Raw genomic sequence first — 22,496 nt, forward strand, 5'->3', positions numbered from 1 at the left:
GTGCTATAAGAGATATTTCCTTGATTAATCCATATATTTATTATTACTATTATTTTCTATTTTTGGCATTCCACTGGGAAAAGGAAAAGCAAATTATAAATAATTAAAAAAGAAAAAAAAACCTTTGATGTATTTGTTATCCACCTCACCTGGATCCTTTTTAAATGTAACATTTTTGTAGACCCCAAATCACTTGCTGAAACAGCACAAAGTGTGGGGGCTATGTGCCTGTGCAGAGGATAAACCGGACACAAAGCTTTCAGCCACATTCCTGTAAGAGATTGCTGCACCAAGATGGCCTACATGTGCCCCCTTAGTAATGAATCATTTCCCATCATACCAAAGGCACCTTCATTAGCAAATGAAATGAAAGCACACAAGTCCTCATGTATAAATACTAGGGCAGACAACAGGGGGCCACTGGCCCAGAGCAGCCAATCACATCACTCCCTCATTATCTAACCCAAATGTCAAAATAAAAGCACACAAGGGCAGGTGGACAACTGTTTAAAGGGAATCTGCCAGTAGGTTTTTGCTATTTAATTTGAGGGCAGCATAAGGTAGGGGCAGAGACACTGATTTCAGCGATGTCTTACTTATAGGCTGTGTGCTGTTGCTTCACTACAATTAAGAGTTTTATCAGCAGGAGATTATCACTGCCTGGACTACAGCTCTTGTGAGCCCTGGTCTGACCATGCCCGTCGTCTGATAAGCAGCTCACTGTGAATAGACAATGTACACAGAAAGCTGTGGTGTGCACGGGATTAGCTTTCTGACCTCTGCTACATCTAAATACTCTGTGTCAAAACTGCTGCACCCAGTAAACTAAGAGATACATTGCTTAGAAAAGAGACTGATTCCAACAATGTGTCACTTAGTTTGCTTGGTGCAGCAGTTTTGACACAGTATCTAGATGTAGCAGAGCTCAGAAAGCTAATCCCGCCCACACCACAGCTTTCTGTGTACATTGTCTATTCACAGTGAGCTGCTTATCAGAGGAGTGTGGTCAGACCAGGGCTCACAAGAGCTGTAGTCCAGGCAGTGATAATCTGGTGATAAACCATTCTGTATGGAAACAGCACAGCGACAAGTAAGTGACACATCCCTGAAATCGGTCTCACAACCCCTACCTCATGCTGTCCTCAGATTACATAGAAAAAAAACAGCTGACAGATTCCCTTTCAATACACCAGCCTCATCAGTCCAAAAGAGATGTATACAGTTTGTATTGTTACATCCAGTAACATATCTACTTTAAAATGTACAAAAATCCAACAATTTGGAACATTTTCCAAAATTATATTAAAAATACTTTAGAAATTACACAGCCTGATCCAAGTGCAAGTATAGATACGAAAGGCTGAGAAATATTAGCAGCTATAGGGCATGTATACGGTGCCAACCAGGACATAACCGATGCCGATCTGGACCTTCAGCTCACATGGCAGACCTACAGACCAGGAAAATGATATAGCAGCTTCCAAAGAGTCACTACAGAAGAAGCCAAGGCTGCAGCCACTATGTAACACCACTTACACTAGTGTCACATTCCTAGATTAGACTCATGAATACAATGCAAGACGTACAGTTCAGACTGACACAAATTACATCAAATATCTCAGATCAGAAAAGGTTTCAATAACAAATTCTGAATAACTGGTCTCACAAGACCCACAAATGTAAGCAGCATTCTGTCAGCCATCAGGTTTCTTTCCAAATAACCTCTGGGTAACGCAGTGACATTCAGAAGGGATCTGACCAATGTGTCCTCTTTAAATTGTATTTCTGTTGCAGGGAAGAAAAAAAAAAAAAAAGCTTCTCCATCTGGCAGAGCTCCCTCTCTGCGTAAGGTAAGCCTGCCAAGAGTCTCCAGAGAGCGTCCCTCCTACCCCCGCTGTTTTCCCTCCGCAATGCCGCTCCCTTACATGCGGCTTTACAAATGTCAGAATGCTACACTACGGATCATAACCCTATATCGCCCCATTAGGAACAAAAGATGGCTGCTCATAATGTGGCGGCATGGAAAAGTGAGGACGCTCCGATTACTGAAATACAATAGGGCCGGATAGACAAATATAGGGAGACAAAGTCCAGGGGCGATAAAAGGAAAGTGGTGTCCGTTCTAGTGTCATCATGTGTAAGAAAACGTCCACTATGCAGCACGGGCGCCCAGAAGTCAGGAAAGTGTCTGCAGGCATTTTTTTATCAAAATTATGTTAACTCAGCGTCGTATATTATTTTCATGCACTGCTGTTATTTACTTACTGCAGGGTGTTTGCTTATTATGTTTTTATCTTATGTTTTGTCTACTAAGTGGCCAGTGTGAACATGCGCCTAAACGCTGCATGCGCACCAACTTATATACCGATCCACTGCTTTTGGTTTTTAGTTCAGGTTTTTGCACTGGCCTCCCTTCTCTTTGAGCTGGATATTACGTTTATATAGCTCCCCATTGCTCGGTGTCCATTAGTCGGGCCTCGTTCCTTCTCAGCCCTTACTAATATTTGATCTTCGGTTTTGATAAAAATTACCGTGTGTTAACCAAGTACCCAATATTATTTTCAAGCACTATTGCTATTTATTTACCGCAGGGTATTTGCTCACTTTGTTATTATCTTAGGCTTTGTCTGTTTAGTGGCCAGTGTGAACATGCTCCTACACACCAACTTATATTCCAGTTTATTGCTTTTGGTTTTTGTGGAAAGTTGCTCAGGTCATGTATGATATCTAGAAAGTATGGTGCGTGTACCAGTATAACAGGGGGGAAACCTTAGTGTTTTTGTTTCAAAGAGGTTTGTGATGAATATAATAGTATTTTAATAGACCATTTGCTTAATGTGCAAAGATGGGTCAAGAACCAGAGAAGCAGAATTAGTAGGAAGGCCTTTCTTGATCGATCACCTGACGAACGAGCAAAACGCTCATTTATAGGGTGATTGGATCATTTATGCCACCTAAAAACAACACTATTCGCTTACAAGGGATAATGTGCAGCCATTATACTGTATGGGGACAGAACAGTCGTATTAGCAATTGTCCATACCCATTATTGTCAGTCAATGTGTACACAGGCGACTAAGCGAGCGCTAAGAGGCTTGTATAGACAATCTGCACTGATTAACAGCCTAAAATCAGCTATTGTGAATGCACCATTAGAACATTGCATCATCTCTAAGCAGTGTGAAAAGGCTGATGCCGGACCATGATAGCGTCAGCCATGCTCAGGCTGTACCTGGCACCGCATCTCAGGCTCGCCCACGCATACCCATCTACTTGCATGGACCTGAGCATCAGCAACTACCAAAAGTATGGATCTGTGTATGGTCAAATTGGTGCGAACCAGGGCTGCGGAGTCGGTATAAAATGGACCGACTCCAACTCCTAAAATATATAATAAATTGGATACAGTAGTTCAATGCAGTTTGTGTGGAATATTTTTTCATAAGAATTTGGGAAAGTTATGAAATGTCCTATAAATGTCTGTCCTATTCCTGATCTAAGGGTCTAGACTTTTAGCTGAGATGAATCTGTGCTACAGTAAATTTATCACTTAAACATGAGCCATGTATGAGGGAGTCGGAGTCGTGGAGTCGGTGTCATGGAAATTGAGGAGTCGGAGTTGGAGTCGGAGGTTTGGCTTACAGACTCCACAGCCCTGGTGCAAACCAGCACCAGTGTGATATCCGTGTTCTAGGCTAAAAATAAGCCATCAAAGTTAAAGACCCTGAAAAAAAACTCTAAATAGTTTTTATTTGCTCTATACATACATGATCAGGTATCATACATGTCATAAAGGGATCTTCCCGTGTGTAGGACACAGAGGATCGTTATGACCAGATTTCCTACATCTCTTCTGTTTTATTAATATATAAGAGAAAGTTATATTACTGAGAGGATTTGTGTTTTGGAGCAAAAATAGCAAGAAAAGACACAAATTTGTATTACAATGACTGAGGAAAAAAGTACTGGGTTTTCGACATGCAGAGCCCCCAGAAAGGTCAATAAGCAGATTTCTGGCCACCCCCCACCACAACACATGTAACATCCGCCGATCATCTGGGCCGTTAGGATGAGCATTTCTGGAATTCCAAGGAGGAGAAATGAATGGCATGCAGTGTATTTTGGTTATTTGTTTCCCAGGCTGCCAGCTAATGTGAGCAATCTTCATACAAAGGCTAAAAACACCAACCTTCCCAAAAATAATAGCTCGTTGAATAGGTGGAAGATCCGTGAACAAGTCTGAACTCCAAAGAAAAGGCCATTTCTGCATGAAGTCCTTTGTGGGAATTCCTGTGGTTTGCTGACATATTGCTTCATTACACAACTTGTAACTGGGATATGAAGTCATTAGACCTAACCCATTACAGACTAATAAGTAAAGGCAAACTCACCTAGAATTGTTCTGCGCCATAGAAAACCTCAGCTTATAGGTATGGGTCAGCAGCGAATGCCCCGCAGCGCCAATGCAGATACTCCAACAGTATTTATAAACTGCCAGTATATGACCGCTGTAGAAATCAGTGACAGCCAATCAGCTTATCTATCAGCACGCAGCCACGGTGCCGGTAGTATAGCTGGTGACCGACTCCGGAAAAGTCTGTGTTGGATTGGCAGGGGGAAGGAGAGGCCATGATGACAAGTTGAGAAACCTAGTAACGAGGCTTCACCCTATGTCATGGGGTCTTATAAATGCCAGGCTGAAAGTGCCGGCCACAAAAGTGAAGACTCCCCTAGTCCAACTACCACAGAGGAGAAGATGCCAGACCAGGGCAGTGTGATTTTTCTATTTTCTCTTTTGTTGGGAGAACCCCTTTAATCAGGACAGGGCATAGTCACAACATTAGTCTCCTTCCCTAGCTTGATCCATTTCCTTTACATTTAAGAGCACATCTATTTTGTAATACCGCAAACACTTTCACCCATTTTGAAAAATTAAATAATCAGAAATTTTATGTTAGGGGATGCAGGGACATTAATTTGAATGAGATATAATTTATAGTAGGCTTCATTTACACCTTGCATCATGACCCCACGACAAGGAAATCCAACACTGGTTTCCAGGTTCCTGCACAATTTATAGGGACTCACTGGAAGTCCCAGTAACAGGACACCTTGTGATCAGGGCATAGGCCAAAGAACATGACCCCTTAAAACTTAAAATATAAATCGGGTCTGTCTCGTTACAATATACAGATAATGTGCTGGCACATAGCCAACCTCAGCAATACAAAAGGCCACTACAACTGCAGCATGGCTTCATGCAGCAGTGCCACCATAGGCGGTCATTATTTCCTTACGGAAGAGCTTCTAGTCTAGGACTGCTTCCATACTAAAACTCAGATGAGCTACAGAAATTGTAGTTTATGACATTTTTTTCTTAAACTTCAAATTAAGTCTGAACTTACGTCAGTACGATACTCATCCATTAGCGTAATGTGGTGTACAGCGCAGCACGGTGAAGAATTCTCACCTTACTTAGAGCGGTAGGCTTGTTATTAGTGCATGATTCATAAGGAGAGCGGCCTCCCAAACTGCCTGTCTGCATCATGTGTAGGAGGACACTGAATACAAGATGTCTCTGATAAGAGGCAAGACTCTTATGTTCACTTATATACCCAGCAATGAATGACAGCTAACATTTACATACAAAAAAGGGCAGCAAGGGGTTTTCTCAAGTTGGTTCTTGACCACAACTCTGCAGTCTCCTCATGGGACTACTCCTTGAGTGACAGCTCTGGTGTCACTCTGGTGAGTAGTAGACCTGTAGTATTAGTAGAACTATAAAGTTCAGCACAAGTTCTGCTGTAACAGATTCAACTATCATTGGTTTGTTTTGGAGAAGACACTGCTATCACTAACAGGCTATTTGAACAAGAACATAGCTACTGACAGTGAGACCTGTTCTGAAAGCTGCTGGGCTGGTGATTTATAACTGCATCTCTTCAGAAGATGAGATGCAGAGGACAGAAGTGGAGGGAGGTTAGCAGATAAGTGTTGCATAGGAGTCAATGGGCAGGAGGAGAGCTGACTGGGATGGTAAGAGTTAACCTGTCTCCAGGAATGTAACTACTGTGCACTATTGACCTGGCACAGGAAGTCAAGATCCAAGCAAATGACCTGTACACTATGAAAGATAAAAGCTGCTATTGCATATTGCAGGAAAATAACAGCAAAATAGAAAAAAGCAAGTCAATTGCAAACCTGTTAATTTTCATGTTGTCTAATTAAAGCACACCTGTCAGCAGGATTGTGCGCAGTAAACCACATACACTGTCAGGTGGGCGCCATTACACTGAGTAAAATGATACCTCTGTTGATGAAATCCGTCCTGTGGTTCTTTTATAATCTTTATTTTCATTCCTGACATAATGATATGCTCGTGCTTCGGGGCAGCCTTTGGGGAGGGGTTTTATCTTGTGCTCAGCTTATGTATTCCTGCATCTTCCTTCTGACAGGTCACTGCTTTCAGTGACTTGCCTACTATTTTAAATGCTGCCAGTGTAACTGTGCTCCAAACCTGAAATTACATGCAGCAAAACGGCCACCGCCGCCCGTGCATGCGCAGTAGAATCTCTCTGTTGCTGAGCATTCCACAGGCTTCGGCTATGCGCCCACGATGCAGAAATACTCCGGATTTTTTCCTGAGCGTTTCTACATCTCCCTGGCAGAAAAAACGCATGCGGATTGTACATGCGGATTGTGCATGAATTTTTCCTGCCAGGGACATGCAGATGTGAGGCATGGATTTATATAGTGTGACTGAAAGAATATTAAAAAAAATAAAAAATAAATATATACTTACCATCTGATGGCCCCCGGAGTCCTTGTCTCTACTTGCAGCTCGCAGTAGATTCAAGGACCGGCCGACGTCAGCGTTCGAGTGACCTGTCACATGACTAAATGACATCAGCAGAGGTCCTTTAGTCTACCGCGGGCTGCCGGCAAGCCAAGACAAGCACACCGGGGGCCATCAGAAGGTAAGTATAATATTTATTTATTTTATTCTTTGTCTTACAGGTTCTATGGTACCCGGATCCGGAGGAGAGTCTCCTCTTCTCCAAACCCGGGTACCATCCGCACATTGAAACCCATGGATTCCGCATGTGCAGATGCAGTGATGCGGATTCCATGCGCTCCAATGCAAGTCAATGGCGGCAAAAACGCTGCGCTTCCGCAAAATAATTGGTAGTGCTGCGTATTTTTCCGCAATGATAATCCGCAGTGGAAATTTCTGCAGCATGTGCACAGCACATGCGGATTATCATTGGGGAACATGGCAGACCTTCTACCAAGCGTTTTTTAAGCATTTCTGCAGCGGAATTGTGACATTTTCTATATAGATGTCTCTACCCCATTTTTTGGTCTGACCACAGTCAGCAAGTGTTCTCTTACAGGGACAGGGGCTTTTCTCATGATTTTAATCAGAAATATGTTCGTTTGCCTTAATTGAGGATTATATTTTAATGTTACCTAGTAAAAGTTAAGTTTTAAGTCCACAGTTTTTGCTGTCTCTGATCTTTTTCATTTGCAAATTCATTGTCGAGTGAAAACAAGTTATCATTTATCCACAAGATAGGTGATACCTTAATGTAGTGGTCCAAGTGTTGGGACCGTCACTGGGTGGCAGAACGAGGAACTTTTATCCCCGTCAGAATGGAGCGACAGTGCACATGGTCGACCACCACTCCACATTGCCTATGGGGCTGTCAAGTGCAGTACTTGGCGTTTTCCAGCAGCCCTATAGAGAAGTAATAGACTGGTGATCGGGCATACGACCTGCCACTCCATTTATTAACTGGGATAAAAATTCCACATTCTCCTGATCGGTGCAGGTCCCAGTGGTTGAAAACCATAGATCAGCAAGTTATCACCTATCCAGTGGATAGATAACAATTGGTTTCCACTGGACAACCCCTTAAATACAATTTTTTTTTAAGTCCTATAGAGTAGATCATCCACTTAAAAGTAACATCTAGCTACAACCCCACTATGCACAAAAATCCTGTTAAAAAAATCCAGTGAGAATTAAAGGCAAATAATCCAGTAGCCCGACACGTATCATCATTTTTACACAAATGTTTTCAATATTTCAATGTAAAAGGGCAGCAGAATAATAGAAGTCATTAAGCGAAAGGACTTACGTAAAGTGTCTGTGGTGGTACATGTCCCGGTCATTACAGTGTCATGTAAGAGGGGAGCGGGGGTCCTGTATCTTAAACCAGAGCAATGGTAACGTGGCACAGAACAATGCAGCGTTTCCTGCCTCACTATATGAACAGGAAGCCTCAGTTTTCAGACCTTCTGCAGCCGCTCGGTGCTGTCGGCGTGTGCAGAAAATACCACAAATCTTCATTTGAATGTAGCGGTAGAGAAATAACTGTGCAGGCAGCGAAACAAGAAAAACAGGTTACACTGCTTATATGCGGAGCTGCCGCCAGTAAACGTTACCTTCCCAGAGAGGACAAAGGACAGGCAGATCATTATGAAAATTATGACCAGTCCACAATTGTTCTGTCCAATCCAAAATCCTTCACTCAACTTCTTACATGGGTTATATGTGCAGCCTCAGGATTGGCCTGGGGAATGTTTCATGGCGGTTTTGCACATTAAAGGGCCAATCCAGAGAAACCATCAAGTACAGTGGCTTGCAAAAGTATTCACCCCCTTGCCTTTTTACCTATTTTGTTACATTACAATCTGTGTTTAAATATTTTTATAATCAGATTTGTGTGTGATGCATCAGCACTGAATAGTTCAAGTTGGTGAAGTTGAAGTAGAAAAATATAGGCCTAAATTAAAGTTATGGGATCAAATAACTAAAAGTTGGCATGTGCATATGTATTATTATATAGCCCCGAAAAATTTCTGATGCAAGCAATTCCCTTCATAAGTCACATGCTTAGTGAAAGGAAGTCCACCTGTGTGCAATCTGTCACATGGTCTGTCAGTACATACACACCTTTTCTGAAAGGCCACAGAGGCTGCAACACCATTAAGCAAGAGGCACCACTAACCAAACAACACCATGAAGACCAAGGAGATCTTCAAACAAGCCAGGGACAAAGTTGTTGGGAAGTACAAGTCAGCGTTGGGTTATAAAAAAAATATCCCAATCTCCGATGATCCCCCGGAGCACCATCAAATTCATTATCATCAAATGAAAAAAACATGGTAGCACATGTGGAAGTGACTTAGGAGGACATATGCATTATAAAGGATGGATCTAACCTCTGGATTCCTGACAATAAGTTTTGGATGGGCAATGAAAGATGCAGGAATATACCATAGAAAAAAAATCACTAAAAAAAAGAAAATATAGCCTTAGGCTATGTGCCCACGATGCAGAAATGCTCCGGATTTTTTCCTGAGCATTTCTGCATCTCCCTGGCAGAAAAAACGCATGCGGATTGTCCATGCGGATTGTCCATGCGTTTTCCTGCCAGGGACAAGCGGATGTGAAGCGTTCTTCACATGCATTTCCGCATGCGGGTTGTCAAGCGCTTTCCAAGCGATTTTAGCATCACTTGGAAAGTGCTTGTCAACTTGGTCACACTATATAAATCCATGCAACCGGCATGGATTTATATAGTGTGACCAAAAGAATGTTAGAAAATAAAAAATAAATCTATATTTACCTTCCGATGGCCCCCGGAGTCTTGCTTCGCTCCGTCCTGGCTGCCGGCAGATCACGGTACACTGAAGGACCTGCCGTCACATGACTATGACGTCAGCGCAGGTCCTTCAGTCCACCGCAAGCTGCCAGCAAGCGAAGACCAGCACAGCGGGGGCCGTCAGGTAAATATAATATTTATTTTTTATTATATTCTTTTTTTTACAGGTTCTATGGTACCCGGATCCGGAGGAGAGTCTCCTCTTCTCCAGACCCGGGTACCATCCGCACATTGAAAAGCATGTAATCCACATGTACAGATCCAGTGATGCGGATTCCATGTGTTCCAATGCAAGTCAATGGCGGTGAAAACGCAGCACTTCCGCTAAATAATAGGTAGTGCTGCGTTTTTTCCACAATGATAATCCTCAGCGGAAATTTCGGCAGGATGTGCACAGCACATGCGGATTATCATTGGGAAACATGGCAGGCCTTCTACCATGCGTTTTTTAAGGGTTTCTGCAGCGGAATTGCCGCTGCAAAAACGCTTAAAAAACGCATCGTGGGCACACAGCCTTAGGCTATGTTCACACATCATGGTTTTCTCAGTGTTCATTTTCTGCAGCAAAACCTGATCTCTTGCCAGGTGGTTGTTCAGGATTTTTATTGCTGTTTTCTTGTTTTTTGTGGGTTTTCGGTGCGTTTTTCTCACTGTCCTCTTGTCTCTGTTATGCGTGTACATAAGGTTCGGTGAAACAAAAATCTCATTCTGGTTAGGCACAAAAAAAACACTGAAAAAAACATGATGTGTTAACATAGCCAAAAGTTTGCTTCCACCACAAAAGCATGAACACAGGTCACCAATGAAAGACATATGTGATACCATATTAACCAGAATTTCAAATGTAACAGTGGGGGGAGGTGACTTGGTCTGGAATAGTTTACCTAAGACACTGGCAGTGCATTGAGATTGTAGGACACTGTTTACTTTTACACTATGGTCTGCCATAGAGTTGCTTAAGCATTGTTCAATTTCACAGATAACTCAGCCAATGTTAAGACTGTACACACAACTAATTTACTTATACTGTACTAATACAAACTGCCATCTCAGTGACCAAGACATAAATAAGTTTCACATACTGCTCTACTTGCTTATTTTCACTAAAAATGCAGCAAAACCTGATAGTTATGTTCACACTAGGCGTTTTTTTTCACCACCCATTACTTACAATGGGCAAAAAACACTGAAAAAAATGCTGAAAGAAGTGACATGCTCTAGTTTGCAAAAAAACATGCAAAAGCACAAAATCCTAAACTAAAAACCGTGATGTGTGAACTAAATTCTGGAATCTCATAGATTTTGCTGGTACTGCAAAACACTTGCAAATTTGCATAAAAAAACGCATCAAAAAACAATGAAAATAACATGTGTTAAGATAGCCTTATAGAGGATTTCATAATAATAAATGAGCATCTCCTCCAGTTGGGGCTGCTCTACTGCTTCTGGAACAGCTTTTCGTGTTCTCCTGTAACCCTCCAATATGTCCCCCAGTAACAATAGTATACATTTTCCCCTCATCAATCTGGACGTACATCTCAGAACTTCTCTGTAGGCACTTCCATGTTTTGACTGACCAGCAACGGAGAAGAAAAAGCAAATGGCCTTAGAGAAGTTCTGTGGTATACGCCTAGTTGTTTGGGAATATTTGCACCTTTATTACCGCGGGACACAGAAGAAAAAGACAAACTGCTCCAGAACCAGTGGATCAGCAGCAAATGGAGGGATTACTCAGTTCAACTTAACAAGGCCAGTAAAATAATGTCCTATATAAAGGGATATTTACTATCATTTGAAAAGTTAAAAAAAAATCTGACCGTGAGAAAGCACATTTACAATTTACTTGTCGTTTCTATCTGCCTCCATTCACCTCCTTTCCTCTTATTTGTTTTACTGCTTGAGGCCAAGGAACTCTCCGTTACCATCTAATAATGGCCAGCTTCAGCCTTGGTGCCCTTCTGATGCAGAGCTGCCTTTATTATCATCGGAGGGAATACCGTTAGCAATGATACCTCTGTCCTGCACTGTCAATCAAGCAGGAGCGCCTGCTCCTCTGGAATCAGGGGGCTGGGGAGCGGTGTGCTCCCTTATAAAGATAATCCCTTTAATGGTTACACCATAAGGCAGTGATAAAATAATACATTCACATCCCTCTACATATACAGCTTTAGAAATGAGACAATAAAGATGTGACAAACATCCATGTTCATATTTAACACTGGGCACTTCCATCTTGGAGCTGCTGCTGGAACAGGTCACCTTTCAGGCTAGCTTCACATCTCCAAATTCAGCGATCGGGTTGTATGTTTTTATCTTGTGATGATCTTGTTGAGCAAAAAGTGGGTTAATACACATTTCTTCACATATCACAGCCATTCTCCTGGCTGCTGACCTACATATGTATGATAAAGCTCTTGTCACCTGAGACACAGATCTCGAGAGCTATATTTGTTCAGTCTACAGCCCGTACATGTAACTAGGATGGGCTGCAGTTTGAATTATATCAGACTCCGTTTATCCCATTGTTGGAGAATCCCTTTAAAAGAAGACACGGTTATCAGTTACACGAGTTTGGTATACTAGTACTCCCTATGTACATAGCCATTGGTAAACTGAAAAGTTGGGGTAAGTGTGTACTCACCTTCCAGGCTGTCTGAACAAGAGGTACCTATGCCAGTATCACCACTGTCAGATGTAATGCTGTGTCTCCGTGTGTGGCTGCCTCTGCCACTAGTTGGGGCAACTGAAGAATGCCACAGTGAACTTGCAATCCACCCAGATGTGGGAAAATCGGCGCCTGAGGACAGAAAATAAAAGGATTTAATCAAAGGACCGTACAATGAGAGCACACAAAACAAGTATTCAAAAACCAAAATCATTATATTCTACCAACAACCTAATAACAGCCCTGTATTACTTCAAGAAAGGGGGTTTCCAGGAAACTATTGATACGGAGTGAGGAGAGGACATCAATTTGTGAGCAGTGGTGGTCCGACTCCTGGGATCCCCACCTGCAGAACTTGAACAGGGCTGAGCTGTAAAGTCATCCCGAGAACTGGCATCTGTAGGGCCCCAAGTGAATTGGAGAGGAGGTAGAACATGTGCACCTCCACTCCATTCATTCTGTAAAAGACTGCCTGAAATTGCTGAGGGAGGCAATTTCTTAAAGGGAATCTGTCACCCCCTGGCACTTATCTGACCTCTAATATGGGCATACAGGTGATAGAAATGTGAATCTATACTTACATGTATGTCCCATATTAGAGGTCTTGTTACTGTGAAATTTCTTTTTATCCCTACAAGTTTCTGATGTGTTCCAGTCCCAGGGGCTGGAAGGCATCCCCGCATCCTGTGTGAATTATGTTTCCCCCCTCCCTTGCATGTCACAGTGCCCGGATTTAGCTGCTGCAACGGCACATGACAGGGTATTGTGACGTGCAGGGGAGGGGGGAAACATTGCAATTACCACAGGAGGCGGGGGTTTCCTCGGGTCCCCGGGCCTGAAAGCATCAGAAACTTATAGGAATAAAAAGACATTTTACAGCAGCCAAACCTCTAATATGAGGTATACAGGTAGGTATAGATTTACATTTCTATGATCTGTATGCCCATATTAGAGGTCAGATAAGTGCCAGGGGGTGACAGATTCCCTTTAATGCAGGGAGTCAGTTACTTGTTTCTACATGTAAAAATGAGATGTCCCCAGAATAAGGCCTCATTCAGACATCAGTGATATTTCTCATATGCAAAAAAGGTCCGATTTCATCAATGATTTGGATCAGAGTTTCATCAGTGTTTGGCCAGTGTGCCAGTTTTTACCCTCAGTGTTTGGCCAGTGTGACAGTTTTTACCATCAGTGTTTGGCCAGTGTGACAGTTTTTACACTCAGTGTTTGGCCAGTGTGACAGTTTTTACCATCAGTGTTTGGCCAGTGTGACAGTTTTTACCATCAGTGTTTGGCCAGTGTGACAGTTTTTACCATCAGTGTTTGGCCAGTGTGACAGTTTTTACCATCAGTGTTTGGCCAGTGTGACAGTTTTTACCATCAGTGTTTCATTAGTGATTTTCACTGAAGAACAGCAAATAAATCACAAAACTTTTCCTATTAATTGGGATTTTAATAATGGACTGCATACTGATTATTTTCATGGAACCATAGACTTGTATGGGTAATTTTGATACATGACTCAGATCAAAAAAAGGACATCTCAATGATTTTTTTTGCAGACACACCATCCGCTAAAAAACAGAGACATTTGAACAGCCTCATAGATTACAATGAGTACGTTTTCTATCTGTAAAAACAAGGATAGAACATCTACGTGAAAAATGGACATCTCAGGCGGAAATGCCTTGAAGACACTGATACAGCAGGTTGGACTTCAGACAATTAAGATCTATCCCGCGGTCGTGTACAGATGAGAAATTACCATTCTGTCCATGGGACTAATGACATACTGTAAATTGCTCCAGATTTGAGTGTGAGCCGAGCGTCCATCTGATAGTTATTACACTTGGAGATCACAATGGCATGACATCATCTGTGGCTGCAAACATTTATATTTCATGACTTCATCCAGCAGGACGAGATTAAAAGCCTGTATGTTTATTATTAAAGAGGCTAAATGAGGGCTGCAGCCTGTGATGCAGGGGGGGGTCGCAGAGTGGCGCAGTGGGTGCCATGCGGCTTTACCTTTACTTTAGCTTTCCCTTGTATTATTGCAGCTCCTCTACATCACAGCAGAAATTGCAGTTTGGGAAGTTTTATTAGCAGTAACTGGCCATTTTTTTTTTATCACACAACCAAAAGGTCTACTGGTGTAGCACAGCACTGGCCAAGACCAGCAAGGGGCCAAATATATGTAAGGACAATGCATTAAGCGAGCCTAACACTATTTACCATCGGGATGACCTCATGGCTATGGGGAGCAGAAGCGGCTGACCACAACATTGGAAGGCTGCCACATCGAAAACAGCCGTGTAATTATAGGGGGTTTTGTTGACAGAAGTCTTGATTATAGCCATTTTCTGTTTTGGTGTTGAGGTCGTATACAGGAGATGGGGGTGCACAACCTTCCACGAATAAAAACAGGATTTGCAGTAATAGTTTAACCAGGCTATGGAGATAGATCTGTATTCCATCCAAAGGGTGAGCTAAGGAATAGTTAAAGGAGTTGGTCCGGGGCTAGTATATTGAGGACCTATCCCAAAATCACCAGTTCATAGGGGTCAGCCACCCGATGCACCCACCAATCAGCTGATTTCTGCTCCGGCGGCTGGATGTAAGCTGTACGGGGTGGAAGAGTGCAGCTCCATACATGGTTTGTGGAAGCAGTCACTAAACAATCAGATGAATGCCAGATGAGGTGCAGAGACTGGAAGTGGCCATGGATCCTCGCTGCTCTACATTCATTCATTACATCCCACATCGGTGGGGGTGCCAGGTGTCAGACCCCACAAACGGATATCGATGACCTATCCTACAATAACTTCCATTCAAGTGAATCAGGATCTGCACAGATTTCAGGAAGCCCCACTCAGGTAACGGGACAGTAATATGCCCTAGTGAATCCTAGACTGTGCCTTGTGGGCATCTACAGTTGCCTTTATAATCTATACCCAGTGAAAAATGGTTGCTAAGCAACAGATAATGCAAAATAAAAATAAAAAATAGAACCATGAAATACTTTATAAAATTACCACTGTCTAAAAGCCTTCAATGACTTTCCTGTAACAATGTGTTACTCAATGTTATACTTTTCATTTTATCACCTTCCCAAAATCTTTAAATATATATATTAGTGTACATATACACTAATTATTTATCCTCTTTTATATGGTGATGTGCTTGTTAGTTCTGGACTGTGTGTTTTTTTCTACTATATAATATGTATATCTATATGGGCTAAATCTGAGCACTATAAGAGCCGATTAGCTGCGCCTGGATAGCAAAGACTAGAACACGTGTTCACTTGTCAGTCAGTGTATGTATAATATACACACATATATATATAACCTATATAGATATACAGGTGCATCTCACTAAATTAGAATATCATCAAAAAATGTATTTATTTCAGTTCTTCAATACAAAAAGTGAAACTCATATTATATGAGTTCCAGTTTTCATTTGGAAATCAAGGTCCCAGAGTCTGGAGGAAGAGTGGAGAGGCACACAATCCAAGCTGCTGGAGGTCTAGTGTGAAGTTTCCACAATCAGTGATGGTTTGGGGAGCCATGTCATCTGCTGGTGTAGGTCCACTGTGTTTTATCAAGACCAAAGTCAGCACAGCCGTCTACCGGGAAATTTTAGAGCACTTCATGCTTCCCTCTGCTGACAAGCTTTTTGGAGATGGAAATTTCATTCTCCAGCAGGACTTGGCACCTGTCCACACTGCCAAAAGTACCAATACCTGGTTTATATACAACAGTATCACTGTGCTTGATTGGGCAGCAAACTCGCCTGACCTTAACCCCATAGAGAATCTATTATAGAGAATCTATGGGGTATTGTCAAGTGGAAAATGAAAGGTGCCAGACCCAACAATACAGACGAGCTGACGGCTGCTATCAAAGCAACCTGGGCTTCCATAACACCTCAGCAGTTCCAGAGGCTGATCGCCTCCATGCTATGCCGCATTGATGCAGTAATTGATGCAAAAGGAGCATCGACCAAGTATTGAGTGCATTTACTGAACATACATTTCAGTAGGCCAACATTTCAGATTTTAAAAACATTTTTCATGCTTTTCTTATAAAGTATTCTAATTTACTGAGATAATGACTTTTGTGTTTTCATTGGCTGTAAGCCATAATCATCAACATTAACAGAAATAAACACTTGAAATGGATCACTCTGTAATGACTCTATATAATATATGAGTTTCACTTTTTGGATTGAAGAACTGAAATAAATTAACTTTTTGATGGTATTCTAATTTTGTGAGATGCACCTGTAAGTGGATAATTATATAAATTGTATTATTTAAAAAAAAAACTCTCAGCGCTCCAAACATCACATGCATTACTGTAAAAATTGTTCATATAGAAAAAAAATATATATATACACATGTACAAGTATTTGCTATGCTAAGACAGATATGTCAGGACAGCTGGTTCTCTTTGAGCATTCTTGGTTTTGCAAGGTTAAGACTCCTAATCAAGCAGGAAGGATGTACAGACGAGGAAGGGGGGAACGCAGACCACCTGATCTGTGCGAGACCAGGGAGCCCGGTGTACACATGTAATCCTGTATAGCTGTACACTAGGGATCTCATTAGAAGAGCCTGTTCTACGGGATTCATTCTCCCAAATCCCAGTCTGATGAGCATCCGAGACCTGTGGGTATTATATCCAGTGTGTGGTTACATGACTTTTCATGGAAACCTCAAAGCCGTGCACATTCATTACACCTTGAACAGGTTTCTTTAGTGTAATAGTTAAAGGGTTAAGGAAGTAGATCGAAATCATACAACAGCGCCGACAAATTGTACATTTCTAGAGTCTAAAATAAGAGAAAACAACTTCAAAATCATCTCTCACAATGGATTACAACCATTGTGACCACTTCACCAAAAACTGGTGCAAATAAAACCCTGGGAGCTTTAGCAGCACTGGCATCATTCATGAGAAGTGACCCAGGACCACAAACTTTACACACATGATACAGAGATCATCAGGAACTACTGCGTCTGGTATACTAAAGGGTCTTCTTTAGAAGCTGGTTGGCTTGAAAAATCCTTGTTTTTCGGGCTTAGTAAGAAAACAATGTGGGATTTTATAGGACAATACTGCTAATTTCTGCCATGAAAAGAAATCACATGGGTACAAAGTGTTCTTCATCGTGCGGACACTTCCCAACAATTGCTCTCATCATTGTGACGTAGTTGTTATGTCTGTGAGCACTAAAACAAAAAAAAGACTTTCCACTTCAGAGACGGTAAGTGAGCGGCCCCAACCTATCATCTGTCTGGCAAATGACAGGCTGGCTGCATCCAGTGGATAAAATCCATATATTACACGGCTCGCGCGACCTACATTTTACATTCAGACCTTTCAAATCGCCGTCAGCGTCTGGTAAGGTCAATAAACACTGGAAAATATTTTGTGTAGAACAGAAAACATGTTGCGGAACTTCATAACACCACAATCCTGTCCTATAATACTGCAAGAACAACAGATCACAAGAAGAACAAACATTCAGCTACGATTAGAGCCGCCCAACTCTTCAAGGATCAGTCGTGGTCAGAGATGAGTGGATCGATTGGATGGACTGTAGTCCAGCGGCACCTGGCAGCTAGAAGAGGGACCGCCGAATCTCTTACCTTCCGGCATCCCCACTGCGGCTTTTAAATAGCAAGGACTGTCTGTGCATCACATCGTACAGATGATGTCACACCGGCCCTGACAAATCAAATGCTGCGCCATGGACGCAGTAAGGTGAGAGATTGGCGGGTCTCCCGTCTAACCGATAGGTGCCACAGACATGGACCGGAGCCCCGTGACTCCATCCACTCATCTCTAGTCAAGGGAAAAAAAGAAAAAAACATTTAAAAAGACCTTCATCTTAAGTTTTGTAAAAATAAGAACCCATAATGCTTCTGTGAATGAGGCCGGTTGCACTGAGCAATCTACGCATGCGCAGCCACCAGCACCATTTTCTCGACTTCTTAAAGCTCTATCTGCGCACGTGCCGCCCACGGCTAGGACAGCACAGACACAACATTTTAAACATAGAAGAAGAAGACACCCAGACACAGCGGAGGGGACAGAACACAGCTGAAGACCCGGCCCACAGTCCTGTCCAGATGCACGAAGATATGAATACAAGGAAACTTCAAAGTTTAAGGAAAATCCACAAAACGGATTTCTTCACCTGAGGTATCATTTTAATCAGTACGGCAGCGCCAATACAGCCCGGTCTGTACTTTACTCAGCATAATGCTGCCGACAGGTTCGCTTTGAAGAGCAGCAGTCAGAAATCAGACATGCTGGATCCTTATCTCCCCAACAATCATCTGCCAGAGGCCAAACTACAGTCGATATGGGCCGAAGTTAGTCTAAGGCCGGGTTCAGGGCTCGATTATTTTAATGACACTCAGCTCCAAGTTTGAGCAGAGAGTAAGCTTAGCGTGATCCAATTCTCTTGCATGAGAAAATTTGAGAACAGGTGTGGACAAGATGGAGAACTTAATTTCTCCATCTTCTCCATTGTCTGAGTCCGCGAATGTCATACTGCACTTGGATGACAGAGTGCAGTCCGATGTTTTACATGCACCCATAGACTTATATAAGTGCACGTGATCCGATTATCGGATGAATCTGCAGCATGCTGCGATTGTTTGCTCACGCTGAATCAGTCTTTAGAGAAAAAAAAACGCAGATCTGCACTGCCCCATAGTATAACATTGGGTGGAGTGCTTTCCGCTAAAACATCTAAATAGCACTCGGCCGTGTTATATCCTTGTGTGAGCAAACCCTAATATGTATGGTGGACTTAGTACATTGTTAGCTTCTAAAATACCACGTATCTATAGATGGTAACCTCATGTTCCCGTCATTGATTAAAGAGAGTTAAGTGAGAGATAAGGAAGAGAGTCACAACACTGGAGACAGCGGCTATTTGTTGGGTGAAAGAATTCAGGAAATGCACCGCATATTTCTCCCAACGTCTACAAGGGTAAAGAGGAACACACACTCCAAGGTGCCCACTTTCAAAAGAGGTCCACAGACTGCTTGGCTGATAGCTATTCCCCCATACGCATACATCCTGGTGCAGATTTAAACATAATAGTTACCAAGGGTTAAAATATAAAAATAACTATTGATGACTTATTCAATCCCCTGCCTCTCCAGCACAGCCATTTAAATGTTCTGTGCTAGTCTTGCAGCGATCACATACCAGACTTCATTCCTGTGACCACTGCAGCTAATCACTTGCCTCAGCAGTCACATGTCAAACACAAACATCACCACTAAAGCCAGCAATTGGCTGCAGGAGTCAAGTGAATGATAGAGACATCATCAGCGCAGAAACAGCACTCTGCTATTATATCCATAGGCTAAATGTGGAGCGCAATCACCACTCCATTCATACAAGGAAAACGGACCCCAGTTCTGGTGATTTGGTGGACTGCAGTCAGACTGCCGCCAATCTGCTAGTGATCAACAATCCAGATCCGAGGCAAACACTGAGGTTACCACATACATGCTGGTAAAAAGAACAAGGCCAAATCTGTTTCTGGCATCTTACTTCACTTTAAATGTCTCCAACTTTTTTTCATTTATTATTAGCGCATCAGAAATCCAATCCAAGCCAGTCTCCATTAGCCGGCTATCTTTGCATGTGGGTATAAATACAGACATAAAACCACGCTCATGTCGAGGTTAGATTACCCGTCTGCATTCATATAAATTAACAACATCATATTCTCGCCCAAATATATCTGCTGAATCAACAAGCAGCAGACTGTCGTAACCGGAGGGGACTTTTGGCGCTTAGCTCATGTGAATCTACACTTCAAGGTTTGTATATTTGAGTATTAATATTCAGAAATACCCTTATTTCAGACTTTTAGGGTATGTGCACACGATGCAGAAATGAAGCAGAAAATTTCTGCATCATTTCTGCATCTCCCTGGCAGAAAAAACGCATGCAGATTGTGCATGCGTTTTTCCTGCAGAATACATGCGGATCCACATGCAGATTCACATGCGTTTCCGCATGCAGATTGACAAGCGCTTTCCAGGCGATTTTAGCATCACTTGGAAAGTGCTTGACAACTAGGTCACACTATATAAATCCATGCAAACAGCATGGATTTATATAGTGTGACCCGAGAGAGTGTATATACTTACCTCCGATGGCCCGCGCTGTCCTGCTCAATCTGTTCTCCCGGCTGCCGGCAACTTTGAATTGAAAGACCTGCCGACGTCAGCGTCACGTGACCCGTCACATGACTCTGACGTCACCGCAGGTCCTACAACTCACTGCAAAGTGCCGGGAACCAAGCGGGAGCGCTGCGCGGGCCGACAGAAGGTAAGAATACATTATTTTTTATTTTATTCTTCTTTTTACAGCTTTTTTAATGGTACCTGGGTGTGGATGAGACTCTCCTCTCCTCCACACCCGGGTACCATCCGCACATTAGAACGCACCAATTACGCAAGTACAGATGCTGTCTTGCGGAATTTCGCCGCCATTGACTTGCATTAGAACGCGCCAATTCCGCAAGACAGCATTTGTACTTGCGTAATTGGTGCGTTCTAATGTGCGGATGGTACCCGGGTGTGGAGGAGAGGAGAGTCTCATCCACACCCAGGTACCATTAAAAAAGCTGTAAAAGAAGAATAAAATAAAAAATAAATGTATTCTTACCATCTGTCGGCCCGCGCAGCGCTCCTGCTTGGTTCCCGGCACTTTTACAGTGAGTTGTAGGACCTGCGGTGACGTCAGAGTCATGTGACGGGTCACGTGACGCTGACGTCGGCAGGTCTTTCAATTCAAAGTTGCCGGCAGCCGGGAGAACAGATTGAGCAGGACAGCGCGGGCCATCGGAGGTAAGTATATACACTCTCTCGGGTCACACTATATAAATCCATGCTGTTTGCATGGATTTATATAGTGTGACCTAGTTGTCAAGCACTTTCCAAGTGATGCTAAAATCGCCTGGAAAGCGCTTGTCAATCTGCATGCGGAAACGCATGTGAATCTGCATGTGGATCCGCATGTATTCTGCGGGAAAAACGCATGCACAATCTGCATGCGTTTTTTCTGCCAGGGAGATGCAGAAATGATGCAGAAATTTTCTGCTTCATTTCTGCATCGTGTGCACATACCCTTAGAATAGCTTCCTTTAATTTACAGATCTTTCACAAAATTTCATGACACAAGTTGAATACGGTATTTAATACATCTCGGACCTGATGAGGCTGGTGTACAGTCTTTTACAGCTACTCTGATTCTGACATGTAATCTTTGAAAGGGGTCCTTCCTCCCTGCTGCTGTTGAGATCTCACACTGTTTAGTACAAAACCTTCCGCAGGGTGGGCAGAGACGGAGTACACTTTGACTCTATGAGGTGTCTCACTCTTTAGCAGGACTCACAAAATGCTTATTCTAATATGAGGATTATACAGCCATACAGAAATGGATGTTTAAAGTAAGCACACCAGCACCATCACATCTAAAAGAGCTATAAAATAATCTATGCAGTTTGTATTGTAAAATCTGATGACAGATCCTTCTAAAAAGCAAGGCAGCAAGTAGACATCCAGTGGCTGGCATCTATTATGGCTTGTACTCTGCGGGGCAGTATAATGGTCAGGGAAGCGACTGAGCTCTGCTGTATGGCGACTGAGCTCTGCTGCAAGTAATAGCCATCACATCAAAAGTGAAAAAAAGCAAAAGGGTGTAGTGCTCCATCTGTAGAGGTTAATGTGCTCATCTTCATGAGATGTAAACTGATTGAACATGGCAGCAGATGTCACGAGAAAGAGGGATCGTGTTTACTGATTTCAACATGCCATGTTGCAATGCCATGATGCATGTCCTCATGTGAGACGAGCCACTGCCAGAAGTCTGTGAGCGTCTTATTCCCCTCTCACCAACAAAACACATGCAGGCTTGGCCAAACTAGTGTATGGTAACCCTAACAGGGATGTCCTCTGACCAGATGAGATCACCAACCATGCCATATATGAGCAAACAGTGAAATACCCTAGGACTGTCGTTTAGTATTGCCAACTGGTAAGGTACCATTAAGTATGCTCTAAAAATTGCTAGTGTATTCATCAGAGTAATGTAATAGTACTATGTATCAGATA

The 22,496-nt window shown here is 42.6% G+C and overlaps 1 protein-coding gene across 4 annotated transcripts in view; it reads right to left on the reverse strand.

Annotated features, from left to right (window-relative positions):
• Window positions 1–22,496, reverse strand: part of CEP85L (centrosomal protein 85 like) — a 173,158-nt gene that overhangs the window by 104,217 nt on the left and 46,445 nt on the right. For 3 of the 4 annotated variants that reach the window (XM_073675927.1, XM_073675926.1, XM_073675925.1), the window contains exon 2: window positions 12,313–12,468. In XM_073675927.1, coding sequence (XP_073532028.1) covers window positions 12,313–12,468 — 156 coding nt within the window. Of the gene's footprint in view, window positions 1–8,141; window positions 8,258–12,312; window positions 12,469–22,496 lie in introns of those variants that run through there. The other variant, XM_073675928.1, reaches the window with a different exon arrangement.

This window comes from Phyllobates terribilis, unplaced genomic scaffold (assembly GCF_046119375.1).
Source record: "Phyllobates terribilis strain yellow unplaced genomic scaffold, ASM4611937v1 Scaffold_3__8_contigs__length_932513732, whole genome shotgun sequence".
NCBI classification, from domain to species: Eukaryota; Metazoa; Chordata; class Amphibia; order Anura; family Dendrobatidae; genus Phyllobates; species Phyllobates terribilis.